This window comes from Diadema antillarum, unplaced genomic scaffold (assembly GCF_040938485.1).
Source record: "Diadema antillarum isolate AM-2024a unplaced genomic scaffold, OU_Dant_1.0 scf00000020, whole genome shotgun sequence".
Taxonomy (NCBI): Eukaryota; Metazoa; Echinodermata; class Echinoidea; order Diadematoida; family Diadematidae; genus Diadema; species Diadema antillarum.
The window spans coordinates 3,098,531-3,119,892 of NW_027270909.1; the positions used below are offsets into that span (position 1 = coordinate 3,098,531).

The window sequence follows — 21,362 nt, forward strand, 5'->3', positions numbered from 1 at the left end:
TTCTGAGGTTGCGACTTCGCTGAAACTTTTTGGTTAATATATCGCATTTTCGTCGTTACCCAACAAATATCTTGTTATTACAGCGTTAGTTCACACATATCTTAGGCACACGTGTACATTTTGGAGCGAAATTTGACAGTTCTCACGGGCGTACCAGAACTATTCAATCAAGAATAAACACTAGAGCTGGTATCTAAAGAGTTAGAATTCTGCCACGGTCATCACCCTAGCAATCATTGCCAGGCACATCTCACTCGTCCTTTATGGGACATACAGGATGTATGTGCTCTGCAGGACTTGAACACGGGAAATTTGTTTAAAACAACGAGAGTCTTTAAACTTTAAACAATTGTTGCTATCGACAGTCCATGGAAGAGAATTGTATTTTTGCTCCTGACTGGACTCTTATAATTATGAAAAAATATGTTTTTTCAATTGTAGATACGTCCACTCCTCTATTCATAAATAAAAATAATTTTAATGCGGCCGATGTTAATATTTGAATGATTCAGAACTGAACACCTGGTTTTACTGCCAGTACTGCCGTTGTTCTTTTACAGTTCTGGCTAAGCAAGCCTTGATATCCTGTTTTTAATAGAACGTGTAAACATATAGTTTGTAATACCATGGCACCTTCTGAAAGATATCGCCCTTTACAAAAAAAAAAAAAAAAAAAAATCACTTTTGACACAGGATTTAACACCACACACACACATTTTATATTTACACACACACACACACACACACACACACACACACACACACACACACACACATTATATATACATATATTGAGTGACCAAGCAAATGCATGGCTTTTACAGGAAAAAAAATGGCAACATTAATGTCACAGTAAACGCACCGTAAGTCAAAGATAAAAACTATGGCTAAGAAGAGAGGAATATTAAAACCATCGGTATACCCCACATCGGTGAATGCAATGCCGTTTATTAGAAAGGAGTGAATTGATACAAGTGCCATTTTATAACTTGTTTGATAGTTTTATTGCTCTGCAGGCAGAAATAAACAACTCAGTGTGAGGAGGAAGCTAGCTAAGTTGTCTGTCCAGTGTGAAGAGATTGATTCCTGGTAGCATGATGTAACGTAATACTTTTGAAACAATTTAACAACAACGACTTTTAAGGCGCTGGCAATGAGGATGGGTTATAGTAATGTTGCTAAAATTGAATCTGTAATGGAATGATATGTTTTTTGTGTGTTTTTTTTACAAAGAATATCTAAATGTTCGAGTCATTATTCATATAACGCGTATGTGAATTTACTCTTGATGCTTACGTTTTGTGACTACATAATAATGTGAAAAAAAAGTCCTTCAGCCAGGATTCTGATCAATTTCTGCCCTGTTTATTTCATCTTGGGGACTTTGGAAATGCGGAATAAACCCCTGACGCTCAATCGGAGGTCCCGAGTTCGAATCTCATCAAGTGCCTACACTTCCCTGAACAGAATGTTCTATAGCGCACCTTCTCCCTCTCGACCAAAGTGTATAAATTGATATACCTGGCAACACTACTTTGAAAATTATAGCTAAGTTTTTGGTATATGAACAGTGGCAACACAGAAGAGTTTACCATAAACAAAGAAGATCATATCTAAATTTAATAGATTCATTTCCCTCGAACAGAATCTTTACACCTAAGGCAAGCCGACAGGAGAGTTATAATATATAAGTTAGAATTATTTTCTTCATTAATCCAATTAATGGTTCGCACTACAATAGTTATAGGCGGCTTATCCTTTCCCATATGAAACAACGACCCACAACATTGATGTGCATGCATCTAGCAGTATATTGTACATTGTACATTGTACTTGCAATAATGAGAGATAGCAATCCGGAAGCGTTAAGTCATGATCTGTCCATGTTGTCATTGCCTGTTTCGTGATAAAACAGGAGAAATTCACTAGGTAATTTCCCGTCGTCGTAAAGTGTGGTAAATTCATCAGACCTGGAAACGTCCGTTAAAGCTTAAGAATGCATTAAATCCAAAATGACATGTTTCATACCCCTTTTCCGACTTCCTATAATAATGCATCAGTGTGAGAATACAGCGTTTCCGATGTTGTTGTTGTTAAAGGAGCTCGATTGACGACTAAATATCGAAAAATAGGCCTTCCATGATAAAACTGCCATTGATATACGGAGTTGAATGCATGCTTACATTGTTAATTGCAACAATAATATGATATGCAATAAGAAGTAAAAGTTACATTAAATTTTTGTTTGTTTGTTTGTGTGTTGTTGTTGTTGTTGTTGCTGCATTTAAGAAGAACTAGTTATCGGCAACTCCTACTTGGGCAACTCACATCAAGTGACGATAACCCTTGCCTTAGAAATCTGTCATGGTTTCTGTTTTACTATATACTTTAAAACCAGCCCTGTTTAAGCTGCTATGACCGTGAGCTTAGTATCTTGCTCTAAAACAGAAATTCAACAGGATAATTACGGTCATAATTAGTCGAGTGAAAATTTTCACTCTAGAGTGAATGAGTGAATTTCGAGTGAAATTGGAGTGAATTTTGAGTGAAAATGCTCATTTTCACTCATTTTGGAGTGACGTCAGGGATCACTCCAAAATCTTCGAGTGATCCCTGACGTCACTCCATGAGCATTTTCACTCAAAATTCACTCCAGTTTCACTCGAAATTCACTCTTTTTTGTATTCACTCTTTTTAGAGTGAAAATTTTCACTCGATAGAGAGTACATCCTCCTCTCTCATCATTCGTACGGCGTAGAACATGACGGATATAATGGTCTACATTAGAAAAGATAACAACAAAACATAACAACACCCACACTCACGTTGCCATAACGGGACACTGTTTTCTTGCACGGTAATGCTCCTAGCGGATGAGTAAAGCATGAGTTAACATTGATGACAAATTGGCAACAATGAGTGTGATTTACAGATATGGAGGTAAAAGTAGACGTGTTGGTGAGGGTGATGGTTCATCATTATGTCAAGCGTGATTATCCACAATTATGTATATGTCAGGACTGTCAAAATAGCCATTAAAACCTCAGTCTCTAAAAAGGAAAATAAGTGTGGAGAATTATATATTTTTAAAAATGAAAATTGTACTGCAATGATTCTATATGCACATGTAAAAACATTGTTACATTTCATAGCGAAATGTACGCTTGCTTTGATAAATTGGGAACTCCGGACTAGTTAAGAGTTAGCCTGAAAATAAAGAGTAATTATATACAAGCAAAATATTTAGTGAAAATTTGATCAGGACCGGATAAAAAAAATGGGACATTGTGAAATTGTCACTTAATCTACCTGACTGAACTTATGATTGACGTTTTAATGATAGAAACATTGATTTTTTTTTTTTCACTTTTTCGTACATTATCAATGGGAAATTGTGAGGGGATGATCACTCATTTGCATATTAATATCACTTGTTCGAGAACTGTTTTGCAAGAATTAGTGAATCTTTAGAATTCAATACACCTTTCTTCCTTTTAATCTGATTTTGTTTAAATTTTCACTGTTGTGTTGTAACATTGCACTCTTCTTCTCGCATTAATTTGTAACTGGCCTGGAAAGACCTCCCTGGTAAAGATGTTCTTCCAAAAGGTAAATGTCATTTCACCATCTGTTTTTTGCAGTATATACGCACGTTTTCAAGCGATCAGTGCACTGATATTTGTGAAGAGCTACTTCCTCAAGCTTCTTTCTTTTTGCCCCGGATCAGAAGCCTAGTATGTAGATATTAGATTCAAGGGATTCTTAGAATCACTTTTTTTTACGCGATTAGCTTTCGTGTTTTAAGATTCCCACGCTGTATTCATCAATTAGAATGAGAAAAATGGAATATACAAGCAAAGTGAAACTTCCATCCTTTTTTGACAAATTGATGGGGCGAATCAATTACATCCCCTGTTCTCCTTAACTTGGTGAAAGGTTTACAATTGCTTCGACAGGAAGCTTGTCAGTTTCATTTCATGCTTTCGATATCGTCTTGCTGCTGTGGTCACCGAATCATAGATGGTCAATAACCTTTCTCTTCGATGTGATATCTTTTTCTTCTGAAGGAGGATAAAATCAACCAGAATTTAATGACAATTTGAATGAAAAATATTGTAATACAATGTTTGTATTTGTAACCTGTTACTTCGTTTCCACGAAAAGAAACGCCGATATTCGAATAGAAGGTATACTGGAGAATGCAAAGATCATATCGCTAGGAACAAATACGCAAACAAACACTTTCTGTAGTTCTTCACGTGCTTCACGAATCGTGCTAGTATCCACCACATTTCCATGTCAAAACCAATTTCAATTCGAGGGTTTTATCCTTTTGAGAAAACATGGCCGAGTTGGTACTTCAGAATTTAAAGGACAAGTTCACCTTCATATAAACATACATGTGGAACGAGTAAATGCAGCAATATTACTAGAACGCATCAGTAAGAATTTGGGGAAAATCGGACGATACGTTCAAACGTTATGAATTTTTAAAGTATCTGAGCAGTCACTGCTGAATGAGAAGACTACTACAGTGTATGATGTCACATGCGTAGAAAGATATAAGGAAAATATAAAGGAAATTTCAGATTCTTTGTTTTGTTTGTTTGAAAAGAAAAACCCTGCACATTCCTCGACTTGTTACTGACGTATGTGAATGGTAATACTATTACCCTTTGCCTCCTGAAAGAGGCAAGTGAAGTGTTCATTTATTATGGGAGAAAAGTAAAAATATGTATCGTTGTACACATGTGACATCACAAGCTGTAGTAGTCTTCTAATATCCAGCAGTGACTTAGCAGAAACTTTTAAAATTCATAACTTTTGAACATATTGTCCGATTTTCCTCAAACTCTCACTGATATACTCTACCGATATTGCTGCGTTCACTCAATCCACATGTCTTTGAAGGTGAACTTACCCTTTAACTAAATATATTGCCCTTAGACGAATCTGTCTCTGAAATTAATAGCTGTTTTTCTCATACTATGGTTTACCTGGCTCTATATGGATGCATGTCACGAGACCGACACCCACGAATCATACAGTGCCCTCAAGTCATGAAGCCCTTGAGTTCGACACTAAGCAAACAAGGCCCCCAAAGAGAGACGCATTAAGCCCCTTGTTGTATCTGTCGAAGTCGTGGGCTGTTTTCACCCGGTATGGAACTCATGGGCCTTACTTGCCTAATGTCGAATTCATGGGCTGTATGACTCTTGGACCTTTTTAAAATGTCGAACTCATGGGCTTAATGACTCGTGGGTGTCGGTTTCGTAAGATGACCCCTTTTGTATGATGGCCGGCTTTAACCTGGCTTTGTGTCTCCTCAAAATTTTATTTCAGATCATAGGGTTGATGTTCGTTGACACACATACACACACACATACACACACACACACACACACACACACACATATATATATATATATATATATATATATATATATATATGTACATTTTAAATGTTAACTCTGATTCCAATATCAATTCAGAGGTAATTACTTCATGCAAAGTTTGCCTCTCGACATGCGAAAGATGACGACATGGAATTGACATGAGGGGGGGGGGGTGAAAAAGACAGGACAGAAGGGTTGAAAACGTGCAATTCTGATTTTCCTACCAACATTTAATTGGCAGTTTTACCTTCGACTGCGACACTGAAATATCCTCTCTGATTTTCCGGAACATGATGTGAACGTTATAATATACAGTACCCGAATAAAATATACGACGGGAGAAAGAGAGAGTGTGTGTATACTTTGTACAATGGAATACAGTACATGCACTAATAATTTGAAGTTGTGTGCCCTTACGTATCCTTTGTCTCCTCCCTCTCTCTCTCTCTCTACCACTTCCGGGAATGAAGACAATGCTTCCTTGCGTGCCGCGTTGCAACCTTCCTTCAGCGTACTCTCTCTCATGTAAAAAATGTGGCAACATACTTCGCCACAGCAGTCTTTGTGGCGACAGCACAAACATTATAGGAAATCATATAACTTGGAACATTTTACGACAACAAGTATCAAGATGTTGAACGAACAACCGCACGCACCAGTTCAAAGATCAGGTACATGTATATGTAGCTACACTCACAGTTTTTGCATCAAACAATTTTTGGTTTTGCTTCAAATGGATTTGACATTCCTTATGTGGATTTTCTTGTATTTTTTTTTTGTCTCAATTTTAGTTTCGCCGTGACATAAGCAACCGCTTATCACATTATTTCGGATAATTCCTCTGCTTGCCCCTTCTTCTTTTTTTCTTCAAATGTGAATCATAATGACGAATTTAATGTGTTTTGCTGATTTTAGGTTTGAAGTCGGCCTATAAGATAATTGTGCTGCCATCATATTTTACTTGAGAGTCAACTTCCTGGTACTTGACTTCTTTTGAATGTTTTCTTTATTTTCTGTACAGTTGTTGTTTTTTTTTTTCATGTATAGACCAAGGCCAGTGTAACGGCCCCCACTTTTTTGTTTTGTTTTGCACCATACAAAGTATACACAAGGTGTCACCACTTTGCCCCCCCCCCCCCCAGCCGTTTTTTTGTTGTTGTTGTTGTTTTTTTTTTCCCGGGAGCGCGTAAGTGGTACTAGAAAGAAATAGGGAGAAACGTTGAAGTGTGAGCGTGGTAAGGCTATTTTATTTATTCATTTATTTTTATTATTTCTTTTTTTTTTGCCTGTCAGCTGAAGAAACCCGGAAGTGAAATGTGAAAGATGAGCTGAAGACCTTTGTTTTGTTTTGTTTTGTTTTTGTTTTTGCTCTTGTTTTTGCTCTTGTTAGCTCAAGAAACCCGGAAGTGGACCCCCCCCCCCCCTTCACTTTTGAAAACGTTCCGCCGGCGGTGTAGACATCATGTATATTGTTGGCAAGTAAAATAATAATTATAGTACTAGTAATAATGACAATTATGTACTACACACATGTATATTATCCATAGAGCACTATATCACTAGTATCCATCGCAACCTTGCTAGCTAGGCTCTGTGTCTCAGCACTTAAAACTAGATTCTTTTATAAACGAGTAAATGCGTCACAGTTTACATTGCAAACGATACCAAATACGCGAAGACATTTATCACTTCCATTACCATACTAACACGCGAATGATTATTTCAGTAAATCCTGCATAATACGATATTGGATCCAATATTTTACGACTGTACAAACCCATACTGCCTAACAGAGTAAAAGTCCAGTGCCACAGTGCAGCGCCGGGTAGAAGTATGGAAAGACTTCTGTGCAATTGACCCCATGATGGTACCACCATCACCATCACCAGCAAAATCGAGGCATTTTCTAATGAAACATTGGCACGTTAACTATACATTCCACGTTGCTGTCGAAAGGGCTGCGCTGTTAAGCATCCCTCAGTGACGACAACATTGTGACGTCAAACGACAGCTATACATTGTACATCATTCTGTGTTTGGTAATACTTGGTTAGCACGGCTTCGCGTGAACAATTATAAATCCGATATATGTTGCAAGTATATAAACAGTGTAAAAATATCTTATTCCACTTTTCCAACCGATAAACCCTACAAAGTTTGTCCCTGAAGAATACTTATCTTTAACGGCACATGTATGACAAGGGCAATACAGGCTCAGGATTAAATACTTCGAACTTCTCAGCGATAATTTTTAACTGCGTATTTCCTCAAAATGATTTCTAAATTAGTGAAGAAGGATAAAAGAACGGATTAAAAAAAAAACATTCACTGTCTCCTGGATCTACTTAGCAACGTACTACGTAACAATTTTAAGCGTGTATGGGATTAGAACAAAAGTCCGAATTTGCATGCTAGGAAATCGTCAAACATGAAACTACTTTAATACCAGAAATTTAAAAAAAAGTCTGGTTTGAAATTCACTAGTAGTTTCAACCATTGGTAATCGTCGCTAAAAATTTGAAAAGAAATATTAAAAAGTATTTTAAAAATCCCTCTCCTTTTTCATGCAACATTATAAGAACAATCGCATTGTATCTTATTAATGATTGTTTTCAACATCCAAAATGATTTAGAAATGAATGATCTCTGTTGAATATAAAACCTCACATTAAAGAAAATAAACAAACATAGCGACGTAAGAAAACAAGACGTAGTTAAATCTGATCGACTTGAATTTCTTGTGATATTACTCCTTCCCTGTTAATGGAAAAGTTTTCTGCATTCATAGTTATACAACTTGGGCAATAATTCTTCCAAAGTAATTTGATTTATACTATCAAGGATGTCATCTTCTGTGTCCTTACAATGGTGCCCAGCGTGATGCAGAAGCGTGATGCAGAAGAGAAAACGACTGATTCGTTCTCCGCTGACCCGAATCTGTTCTGCTGGTTAAAAACAAAACAAAAACAAAAACAAAAACAAACGAACAAAAAACATGTATAAAGAGACCCGTTGGTCTCACCAGTGTCATTGGTATTCAATTACAGTGCACTCCCGTTATAACGATGATGGCTACCCTATAACAAAATACCGGTTACAACGAAGTAAAAATTCAGACCGTAACATTGTCAGCTCGACGTTTTTTTGTTTTTTTTTACTGTTTACTCGTTCGGTTTAACGAAATTTCGATAAAACGAAAGAAAATTGCCGGTCCCGAGGACTTTATTACAACGGAGTCCACTATAATACTTATTACAGACATCCAATTGTCACTGAATCCGATAAGCTACTTTGTTCCCTTTGCGTTGCGGAAGGTTGCCCTTGAGATCTTTAGCTCACCAGCCAGTCAGAGCTGAAGAAGTGACTCAGAGAAGTCACAAAACTGCACCAAACTGACCTGTATTTCCTAAGTATATCCAGTAGAACAGATTTTGATTTGTCATCGTGTTACCTGGATGACTAAAAATCTGCATTGCTACATTCATCATAAGGTTCATGTAGCTGACAGCATGTACTGAATCTACCTTCACTTCTTGATAATATCCCCAGGTTTAAACTTTGAGCGTTGTGTACTCGTTAGTCCGTTCGGCGTTCACGTAATCCGGATTTGACTGTGGCGGAGAGTGCAGTCCCTGGTATGTTGTCTGCGGGTCGGGCTCGGCGTATTCACTGTGCCTGTCCTGTTGCAGTGGCTGGTAGTGATTACCACTTATTGAAGGATCCATTCCCGTAGCATCAGGAGGCGAAGGTATGGCAGTGTATTCTTCCTCGCCGTTCAGTAAATCCATGTAAGGACCACTGTCAGAGGGACCAGGCGGGGCGGATCCCCCTGGCTGGCCTGGAAAGACCTTGGGATGAGACGGATTGTGGTCCTCATATTTGTTTCGTCGCTTCGCGCCAGCTGGGTCAGGTTTTTTTACCAGAGCTGGGTACGGATCGTCCATTTTCCGCCCAGCGTCCTTCGGCGAGAGTGCCTGATTAGCTACGTCAGGCAAGTTGTATACGTGGTAGTCGTCGACACCCTTGGCATCAGTAACGGCGGAGTAATCGCTGGCGCCGATATCAGCGTAGATCCCACCACCATCAGGATCACCCCCAGCGACACCTGAGTGCGATGTACCTGCTGAGGGGCTGTACGGCGGGGGAGCGCTCCCGGGAATTATGCTACTGGAACCAGTCCCTTCGTACCCCGGATTACCATGTGAGGTTGTGGGGTCTTGATAGTCGTCTTTAGCGTGCGCTTTTCCGGAGGATCTGAAACGATGACAACATTATAATATATTATGTTATTTTCTATACCTGATTGTAAATTTCAGGGTGAAGTCTTATGAAAAGTAGATGATAGAATGGGTATTTGGTAGAAGACAAAAAAGGTGAACACTTCCAACCACTAACACTCATTAAAGGGCTCATCCTAACTGTGACGAAATGTACAGAAAAACTGCAAGAAATGGCAATTTCACAGTCACCCTTTAATCTAAACTGTAAAAATGATAAAGATAATGAATACAATCATACAAATAATGAAGAAGAACTCTGTTAGAAATTATAAAAAGCTAAACATTGACCACTGACCCATTTCACCTATTTAGAGTGCCCATGTATAAGCGCGGTGTGTGCGACTTTTTGTTGTGCTGCACGGTCACATGTACAACATAATTTTATTTATAATTGTTTTATATCAATTCGATTCTATGTTTATCAAAATTATTTCAATGAGGCTGATTCTCATCTAATATGTCAGTTGATTGATTATTACTGCAAAGGTGACTATATCGATTGCTTTATATTAACTATTTATGTGCCATGGTGGAAACCCCCTGTGTGCCACGTTATTCTGCGACACGAAGGTAGTCATGATTTGAGAAAGAATTCTGTTTTTTCAATTTGTATAACTTCTACAAATTTCTGTTAAGATGGGCATAATAGTAGGCAAAGTTAAAGAGGAATGCCAAGCTTTGTTTAGATATAAATTGTATGACGAATCTATTTTCAATGTTTCTTTTGAATGACCAGTTGCTACATTACTCTTAAAGGCATGACTTTGCACATAAAACCTTGACAGAAACTTAGAATGTACGAGCAAATCTAGTTGGGAACACCGCTTGATAGTCCATGACCACATAGAATGCAAGCTGTATACGAGAGGAACAAAAGCACCAGAAACGCTTTCATTGTGCCGCGGGATTAGCAGTGATTAGCGATATATCGATCGGTTTTCGCGGCTTTGTTTGTTGAGCAGAATATGCGAAGTTGGCACGCTGTCGACTGAGTCGGACGTGCGAACGTGGCACATAAAGAGTTAATGAAGCATGAGAAATGCTAAGATAAGAAAACGGCACGTAATCCCTTCGGGTTCTGACATCCTGGAGGTTATTGGTGAATGCCATGTTGCATGTTACAATAGAATACGTATCAAATCGCAATTTGTATCGAACAGCGATTGCATCAAACTTTTGAGACGGATAGCGCTCACCCACAAAATATGAACTACGAAAAGAGAGGTGAGATGGCTCAGTCGGTAGCGTGTCTGCATTCGACCCAAGCGAGCCGGGTTCGATACCCGAATCTCACTGAGCAATGTTGCGTGTAATTATACTGTCCCCTCTGACAAGAGGCAAAACACTTTGTTCCTGGGGAAGGACATAAATTGGAGGTCCTGTGTATGAGAGAGTTACAACTCATGCACGTAAAAGATCCCGCTTCATTCATTCATCGCAAAGAGCAGGGTGTGTAACCCGGTGACCGGCTTGGTGTAGCTGAATGTGGGCTATCAAGCCATCTTCTCAGATGGAAAATTAACAGACAAACAAACAAACAAACAAACAAACTGTATATGCCCACCTCCTTCGACACCAGAAGATGACAGCAACTCCTACAACCAGTGCCAGGATACAGATAACTACAACTGATGCAACAACTGCCAACATCACTGAGGAAGCTGAATGTGGAAAAAGAAAAGTAGGAACATTAATAATTATAACATGGGTTACACTACAGGTCATTGTCTTTATTCTAAAGAATGAAAGACGTCGATTGCTCAAAGTATTATATCTAAAGACCGTCTTTTGTCTTTATTTGCATCAGAAACGAGATGTACAGCCCCATTTTCTGTTTGACATACTAGTACGGTATTTGCCTTTTCTTATTAAAAAGCGATGCAAACCAACAGCACTGCAACACCAAACGTTTCTGCAACTACGTAATTTACGAGGATACAAGTTTGATTGTTAATAGTTAATTACTAATAGTATACTTGTTTTTCTTTTGTTAAAGCGGCATGCTTATAATTTCAATGCAACGTTACTATGCTTATTAAGAATGATGGCTTTGGATCGACCATGGGTAAACCTTTCTTTAATTCTTATTTTATGACAATCAATGTCAATGTCAATTTCAATTCATTTTCATACTTATCGATGAAAAAGTACATCAAATATAAAAAAATTAAATGAAATACATGATATCCAGCTGGAGACATACATAAAGTATTGCAAATATATAAAACATATAGTGGTCGATCTATGAAGTTTGGAATCTGTGAATGAATGCTAAAGAAATATGAAGGAACCTACTTAAAAGCGAGCTTGTTGAGCGTAGGTCAATGTAGCGGTGAAAACATCAGCCATCTTTCAGGAGTCAACTTGCACTTTCGCTTTCCGCTAAAATGTCATTATTAATCGATCGTTTATGACAAGGAATAAGCCCAGAACACACAATATAATGTTTATATATCTACCTGCAGGTGCACTTTTTAGCGTTGAGAAATGTTGAAAAGTCAAGTCTCTGATAGACAGGTTGTCATATCCTCGAGCTGAAAGTACAACCTGTAGTATAACACAAAAAGCGTAAAGATGTGAAGGTAAACGGGAGATCATACTGACCAGTATGAAGGTCCTTTGAATGTAAAAAAGTAAATAACAATATTGCTGTTTTAAACAAATAACACTGTAGTCATCTTTCGTCGCCATATGCGACCACTTTGTACACCGAGGAAAACATTAAGGATCTTTAAATCACAACTAGCTTATTCCTTTCACTGTCACAGTGTGTATCAAGAGAATTATCATTGGAATTACCATTGTATTTTTCATGATCATCTTTCTTCCATCGTTTGCACGTTTATCATCGACATCTATTTTCACTGATTATTGTCGTAGATAAAATCTCTCAAAAATTAGACCTGACTGCTACCTGCCCAGGCTCTCAAAAGCACCTTATTGAGAGTTATAAGTAGAGGTAAGTAGCCTTCGAGTTGGTATGAAGTTTTTCAGTATTCAACGGTAATAATTATATTCATAAATTAAAACTCCCTGAAATTGCATCTATAAACAGCCAATATTAGAAAATGACTATTCATAAGATTGGATAGGTGAATTTGTTTGTGCTTGTTAGGACAGAAAGGGTGAAAATCACAAACGTCTTCGAAACAGGAATCATTTTTTTATTATTGTTAAAGGGATAATGATGTTTGTGCTTGACCGAGGCACATTTTGTATTTGAAGTGTCAGCAATTGGTCAGAAAATAGCGTTATCCCAGAATATTGAAAATGATTGGAATTAAAAGAAATGATATATCAAGAGCAAAAACTATGACGACCACATTAATTTCACATCTACGAAAATGTTGATCTCAGAGAAAATCTGACGCCTTACAAATCGTAAGGGGAAAAATAGATGAAATAAAATAACATGAACTTTTATTCTTGACTGAATAGTATTCCACCTTCAACCCGGTATAGTTGCAGCTGATGGAGAAATCAATAGAGTAGTCCTGCTGATGCTCCGGGCAGATCGTGGATGTCTTCCCGGGGCAAACGAGGGTGACGCTCGTTTCGTAGTACACCGAACCAACTCTCGCCGAATAATCAAACTCCAGCACGCCAATGTCTCCCTGGGCAGTTTTGTTTCGGACGCTTATTTCGACAAAATGGCCGATCGAAATCGACTGAGTTGATACTCGAGGTTGAGAGAAGTGAATTCCTCTTCCTGTGTAATGATAGGAACAGAAGTAATGGTTAGAAAAGTCAAATTATTTACATGATTATCCTAATTTATTTCATATCTACGAAAGAAAAGAAAAACAGGGGCAGCAATGCTACGAAGTTAAGTAGACCCCTCACTTTTTAAAAATATACATCTTTTTCAGTTACCTACTTCTGCAACTTTTGCAAGAGTACAATACACGATCGAAAAACAAAGATACTTAACAGCTGCTTAAAATATTATGCTATATTTTATTCGCATATGTATCAAGTTTTCTATTAAATTATGTATTTCTCGTGTTACAGAACGTGTGTGGCACACGTGTAGCCTGTCACCTCATGGACTTCCATTCGTCGTTCGCACTTGATATTGAATAATATGTCTCACACTTAAGGTCTTTGCAGGCTCTACTGGGCATTAAAAATGCTTTAAAAATGGTCCTGGAAGGAGTAGGTGGTCATCCACATTAAGAACCCTGTAAAATAAAGTAACTATGAATATTCTATAACATGTAACGGGTGGTGAAATGTGCAGTAGTATGAAATAAGATGTTCACCATTCGAAAAGCGAGTATTATATTTATTAGACATTATTATAATGTGGAATATCTGTACCAGAGTGAACTTTTATTATAAAAGTTCACTCTGGTACACATATTCAACATAATGATAATGTCTAATAACATATTATGTACCATTGATATGCATTTGGAATGCACACTAGCAATGTGTGATTGCATGAATTCTTTCTCATAATTTTGTAAATTTCTTGAATCTGTCTGTCATGTTCGAGTAGCCACTAGGAAATAGATAGTCTCGGTTTATCATAACTTCTTGTTAACTAAACTTTCCCGTTTATTACCTCATTCTCAGTCACATTTTGAAATCTCCATAACCTTAAAGAGGAAGAAGCCATTTTTATCTGTGTGTGCGTGTGTGTGTTTACTTCTATGACAATGTGATTTAGAAGTATAATAACTCGCAGTACACTTGCGTCTGCTTGAGACTCGTATTAATGATTCAGATGCGAACATGATAACGTTGTGACTACAGTCGGCCTGATACTTGCAAGGGGATGTGAAAAAAATATGTAATATTTTACCATTCTGTTCCCAACCGGATCCACCGCTCACGGTACAGTCATCAATGGAACTTCTCAGAGTTAGCGAGGACAAGCTACACGTGGTTGTTTCTGAAGAGGGAAATCAGAGGATCGTAAACAATATTTTTCTCCCTTAATTAATCAAATTATTACACATTATATTTACCATGAATAATTTATGTAGTCTATACCTTTAGTTAGTATACTGTATGACAACTACTTCTGAGGCCATAATCCTCGCCAAGCGTTTCCTTCTGATTATGGTCCCCTGTATTTCTGTACATTACATTGGAGAGTCGCTTTATTTGCCTCCTGAACAGCAGGCACATGTAATTCTGAAATCTTAGTCTGAATACACAAACGATAAAACCTGCTCATCTTTATATTTTGCTATCATGGAATAGTATCATAATATCATTTTTACTATATTGCATTCCAGATCAATCAATGAATTATGTGCAATACGTAAATTTCTGTACCTTTACCTTAAATTTCCTGTTTGATGGAATTTACTTGTTTTATTCACTTATGTAACAATTTTCATTTTCAACAGTTTCAGTGATTTCATCATGATGATACGTATAGGTGTATTTCACTTCCGTGTAATGATCCATGTGAAAGTTTGGGCATATTTTTTGTTTCATTATGATTAACAACATAGATTATGTCCTTTCTGTTTGTTTTGTTTCGACTAATTATTCACTGCATGCTTTGATTTTATTTACTCGCTTGTTATATGTATGCACTCTCTGTGTACACCCATGTTGACAAGGATAAATATGGGCAATCCACACGTTTTTATTGCATTACAATGATTATGGAAGATAAACACTTCTGCTTCCCCTACTACTACTATTACTACTCCTTCTACTACTACTACAAGGGTACTATTATCATATTCCAAATATTACTAGGTCTTACAGACTGGTTTCTCAAAAGGTGAACTTACGTCGTTTTATTACTTCGAAACAACCGGTGTCATCACCTCGAGAATAGCACAGTTTTTCCAAAGATTCCTCTGAAGAATTTGAGTAGACGTAATCCTTTGTTTTCACTCCGCAGCTGTAGCTTTCTAACGGAGGAGATGAAATAACACTCATCACAGACTTGGAGATAATGTCTGTACGTTAAAATCATAACGTAGGCACCTGCAATCTTGTTTTGTATTATCGATATTGGACAGCGCTCGGTTTTAGATGCATCCGCAGCACTTTCGAATAATCCGGGAGGTGTTGTTGCTTCACCTCCGTTGCGTCCGCCATGAAGTACAGTGTAGCAGTTTCAAGAATCAGTAATGCATGGGCACAAACCTCAGACTCTTGATATTTGCTAAACAGTGCCAGATATTGTATTCGTAATTTACAAGTCCGTTAGCAATAGATCAATTACAGTACTCCCAGTCAAAGCAAGCACTATATCCTTATTGCCCAGACCCAATGGAAGGGACGTATAAAGGCCGATCGATCGACCCCGTTTTCTTGGTAATGAATATCACAACCGATCAAGTTAAATCAATCCAAGCTATAATGTCCACTCGGGTAATCTATTTATTTGCAAGTGAAACTTTAACAGCATGTACCCAGAACATTTATTTAAGGAGACGTTACCCAAACTTATTTGAAAAAGAAATACAGCAATTATATTACGAATGTAATCATGAGTAATACCATTGTCGGAAATGACAGACTACAATGTGGAGCAGAATGTCTCATAATTGCACGATCGTTATTCACTGATTGCATTCCCGTAAGCCCATACTACCATACATGACTTTCTTCTTATTCAAATCTTTCATACAAATTGTGAAATATACAAGTAATATTAACAAAGAAACTAAGTAGTTCATTAAATGCAGTTAAATGCGGGATACGGTAAGTTATCAGGGAATGTTATCGGGCTCCGAAAATGATTTTAAGCGATTGCAGTTACACTGCACATTACCTAAATCCTGCTCACAAATGTAGGCATGGATGTTGCGGCATGGCCGGTCACTCCACTCGAATTCCGAGTTGCTCCTCATACGGAAACAGGGGGAGTCGGACGAGAACGCGTCTCCCGCCCACTGGGGGAGATCCTCCCCGTTCATCCAGGTCCATAACCCGTACTCGTCGTGCTGGAGTCCGATCCAAACGTTGGCGTTGGACGAGAGGCTCCCGTTGGTGACCACAGACTCCAGAAAGGCCTGCTCCTCGGCCGACTCGATGTACACGAGGTGCCCCTCCGGGGCACAAATGGATCGGGCAGCTGACAAGCTTCCTTTTGCCTCTACCAGCTGGTAGCATGATGAGCCAAACTCGTGCGGTCTGTACTCGTTGCAACCTGTAGACAGAATGGTGACAATATCAATCGTTGTCCTTTATTTCATATCGTTCAGAAAGAAAGAAAAAAAAAAACAACCCCAAAACAATATTGAAGGGGGTAGACAGATCCATGCTGATTGGATAATATCAGACATGCTGGAATGAAAGTTTTTGAGTAAGTGAATTTTACAACTTACGAGGATGAAGAAGCAAAATCAGAAGAATAATGCATCATCAACAAATCAGGTAGGAATAATGATGTTGCATGTAACACACGTAGAGAAGATGAGCATTGTACTGTTGTAGTAACAGCAGAAAAGTGTATGCTCTTTTGTTCTTGTGTTTTAAATGGACTTCACTTTACGTATCCGTTAATGGACTAAAGTGAATATAGTAAATTGGAATCGTCACAATATCTATTATTTCTAACCATCACTCTTTACGTTTCCCTCTTTTCCCTTTTCTCTTCAACTCAACCTTATCTTTAACATAGGGCCTCCATAATATACTATAATAGTGTAATCCCTTATTGTAGCCCGCAAGAAAATACAGAAATTGTCTTTGTTTCATCTATTGATTCAACTCCAGGTGTTTCTTCATTTTGTATAAAAATATTATGTTGATACAAATTCTTCATTTTGTGTATGGTATGAAGCGTTTTATCGCAAAACGAGCTAACTCCATTTTTGGTAAGTTGAGATATTTGTGATTAAAGCTGCCAAAAACAACGAAAATGATAAGAAAATACAGGATATTCTTAATCACAACTTCTGGAACATTTCCATGTTATATGAAAAGTAAAGTATGAATGTAAAGGTTTTATTTTCCTTTATCTGATGATGGATTTACTTTGAAATGTTTAAAAATGGCGTTTTAGTAATTTTTGCAATAAAATTCTTCGTATGTTGATCACACATACCGTCTCCTTTTTCGAACTCGCAGATAGAATTCAAGGCCGATTCACAGTTGCGAGTGGCCCACGTGAATCTTTTGTTCTGCCACATGATGGCGCACTCAGTGTTTGTCCCCTGGAACCAGTTAGTGTATGGTAAGACGGTGCCATCTAGCCACTGGGCGCTGCTGGATCCATTTTTCGTTAGACCGATCCAGTAGTCAGTCTTTACCCCGATAGACCTGGCGACTGTTTGCGCGAGGTAGTCCTGCTCCGCGTTTGAGTTGATGTAGACGAGGTGGAAGCCGCGTTCCTGACAGGACTGGCTGGCACTGGGCTGATTTACTTTGTCCGTTACAAAAAGGTAACACGACGTGTCGAAAAGATACATACCTTCCTCGCAAACTGGCGGGGGGGGGGGGGAACAAAAACCAAGAATATATGATACGATTAATGTGACATAAACAGCTAATATTGTGTATGATGAAAACAAAAATGAATACGAGTAAACCACATTGTCCACTTTGTAAACACTTTGTATTTCAAGAGAAACTGGCTTCTTTTGTGGTGTACCGGAAAGATGGATGGTTGCCTTTAGCCCACAGAGCTAGGATTAAATATAAAACCAAACAGGTACAATGGAATAATAATAATAATAATAATAATAATAATAATAATGATAATAATAATAATACTAATAATACTAATACTACCAATTTTTATTATTATTATTATTATTATTGTTATTATTATTATTGTTATTATTGTTATTATTATTATTATTATTATTATTATTATTATTATTATTATTAAAACAGGCCTGCCTCGTAGGCGGAGCATCAAAGCAGGTAGATAAAATATGACTTCGATAACCATCAATTTTAACAGTGTTATTGGGATCATGAAATTATGTAATTATCGTAAAGGTAAGTCCACACTTTGAAATTGAGGACGCCATATGCTTTGTGTGTTCTGACTCACTGTCGATTGGCACCGAAAACCAGTACCAATTCACATTGCCTTAAATCCCTGCCGAAAGGGTTAATTCGTAATTTGCCCCCAAACCTTGCAATTAACTAACATTTTGCAAACAATTGAAGTCAAAACCACCGTAGAGGGATCTAGTTAATAAAGCCAATAACGTGCTTGCATTTCTAAAACGCAATCTTCGCATAAAATCTTCTGATGTTAAAGCCACAGCTTACAAAACGTTGGTTCGACTTGAGTATGCTTCCACAGTTTGAGACCCATCTACCAAGTACCTAATCCACCAAGTGGAAATGGTCCAGAGAAGAGCTGCGCGATTCACTTTAAATCGCTACCATAACACCTCGAGTGTCACCAAAATGCTACAAGAACTTAATTGGACCGCTCTGGAACAGCGCAGAGAAAATGACAGGCTAATTATGATGTACAAAATACACAATAATCTCACTCCTCTTTCAGCACAGGACTATATCATCAAACAGGCTACTCAGTTAACGAGAGCCTCGCAACCACACTCCTATCAGGTACCATATTCGAGAACTGAATCGCATCGCCATTCGTTCTTCCCAAGAACTGTAAGGAACTGGAATTCCCTGTCGTCAGAAATTGTTTCAGCGCCATCTGTGGGATCATTTCGAAACCGTCTAACGGTTGATCACAGTGGCTAGTATTTTCGTCAAATTTTCTATGTGCTTGTAAATATCTGTAAATAAATTATATTATAATGTAAATAGCACCAGTCTGCAAGAATCTTCAGTCTATTGAAGGAGGCAGACTTAATCAGAAGAAGAAAAGGAAGAAGAAGAAGAAGAAGAAGAAGAAGAAGAAGAACTTATGACATCAGCTTTCATTTTCATTTTGGCAGCAGATGATTAATTCTAAACTGCCTTTTTTTTTCTTTTTCTTTTTTTGAGCCTATTTATGTGTATTTGTGAAAGTTGTGCACAAAAGTCGAATCTGCACAAGAGGGGTTACTATTGAATTAAAGACGTTTCATTGTTCAGATAATCCATCTTTATACCTGGTGATGTCTCCAATGCAGAAAGATGCACTTGTTCACAGGAAATGGCTGTCTGGCCCACTTCTGAACAGCATGACGAGTCATCTATTCAAAAGAAAGCAAGGATGAGCTATTGGAATAGTATGTATTTAGACTAAAATAATACAAAATAAAAAAAACAAGAACAATACACTGCCAACGACATTTCTATTGATGAGGGAATTTCCCCCCTTTTTTTTCATTACCTTCCGCGTATTTAGGCCCTTTCTGATGTGCTTTCCCTTCATAGGACCTATGGTTCACGTATATTGTTTATTAAAAGATACTGTGACCATGCTGACAGGGCATTGTAGCAGCTGTGATGATACCCAGTTCTTTTGATTTTGCACATTGCAAGGGGGAAGGAAGGAACAGTGTGAATGTCTCTCTGTCTGTCTCTCTTGTGACGTATGGGTATTTTTCCACTGAAATGTCAACTATACACTATTGGAAGAGAATAGCTCGACAAATCCAGTGTCGTAAAAAAGAGATCGAATTAAAATGGTACTCAATAAACGGATTCATTTATTGAAACTGACAAGCAGGCCATGAAGCAAAGAAAACGTCATTGTCACAGCAAACATTGCACTAATTATTGTAGCCTCAAGGTTCGTTGTCATATTCCTCGCATCACCTACACTCAGTATACTGCGCAGCATAATCCAGGAAGGAAGGGGAAACGTAAGGTATATCAATATCCGCTTTATTATTATACCCATACATGACTGACTCAATATGCGGCATAATACGTATATCATAGGCGAATTTAGATGCCACTTCTCGAATGAGAAAACAAAGTTTAGTAACGAGGGCATGATGACCGTAACAACACGAACTGCGAGAGAGAAACGAGAGAGAAAGAGGGGCGGGGGTGGGGAGGAGACGAAATCGAACCATGTCTGTCTTAAATTATATCTACTGTCATTTATTAATGTCTTGTGTCATCATGGATATTTGTCATATACTGTCCAGATATTGACAACAAGTAAGAATGTTAAAATGACAGTAATACTGCAGCTGCTTGTTCACTACCGAATAGTGCAATTTCCAGTGTTAGACTGTAATTGAAGAAGCGAAACAGGAACAAATGATATCATTTCACTGCTACATCTCTTTTTGGTTTCAGCTATTTACAAACGTGTCAGAAATATCCTTTGCAAACAAGTCAGAAATGTCCTTTGCAAACGTGTCAGAAATGTCAGACCTGAATGCTTTCATTCACTCACCATATGAGCTGCTGTTAGGGTGTGGGAAGATGAAAACGTTATCTCGCCAACAAAAATGTGTTGTGTTAGATCCCGTTTCCATGTTCATGATGTTGAAGTGTTTTATTCATTTTGTGCAAAACTAATATTTCGACAGATTTAAATCAATAACGTTATAATTTTACAAGGTCATAATTATATTTTACTGTGTGATATTGGACCTGCTATATCATGACACAGCATATCATCTAGGCTACCATATTGTGTTCTCTTGGTAAATCCTTATGGTTAAGACCATGACACCAAATGCTTGAAATATCCATACAAAGTAGAGTAAGTAGGAATAAGTAAAGAAATAAATATAATAAGTAGAGACAAATAGAGAAATAAGTAGAATAAGTAGGAATAAGTAGAGAGCAACGTCCGTCTCAAACTGTGTTGCTTCCATTTCTGTGG

At 37.8% G+C, this 21,362-nt stretch overlaps 1 protein-coding gene across 1 annotated transcript; it reads right to left on the reverse strand.

The window, feature by feature from the left end:
- Window positions 1-8,947: 8,947 nt before the first annotated feature.
- Window positions 8,948-18,066, reverse strand: LOC139729576 (uncharacterized). Its single transcript, XM_071640503.1, has 8 exons — window positions 17,703-18,066; window positions 16,425-16,802; window positions 15,469-15,555; window positions 14,484-14,573; window positions 13,123-13,385; window positions 12,136-12,223; window positions 11,241-11,337; window positions 8,948-9,650 (listed from the first exon to the last, which is right to left on the reverse strand). The coding sequence occupies exons 1-8, from the start codon at window positions 18,064-18,066 to the stop codon at window positions 8,948-8,950; spliced, it is 2,070 nt and encodes a 689-aa protein (XP_071496604.1).
- Between the last annotated feature and the right edge of the window lie 3,296 nt (window positions 18,067-21,362).

What these genes read in the sequence shown, in the direction of transcription:
- LOC139729576 (XM_071640503.1), bottom strand. Translation starts at nt 18,066, where the DNA reads ATGTATCTTTTCGACACGTCGTGTTACCTTTTTGTAACGGACAAAGTA. An exon ending in CATTTGTGAGCAGGATTTAG is followed by an intron (nt 15,556 to 16,424) that starts GTAATGTGCAGT and finishes CTCCTCCGTTAG; the next exon opens with AAAGCTACAGCTGCGGAGTG. An exon ending in ATCTTCTGGTGTCGAAGGAG is followed by an intron (nt 9,651 to 11,240) that starts GTGGGCATATAC and finishes TCATCGTTTCAG; the next exon opens with ATCCTCCGGAAAAGCGCACG.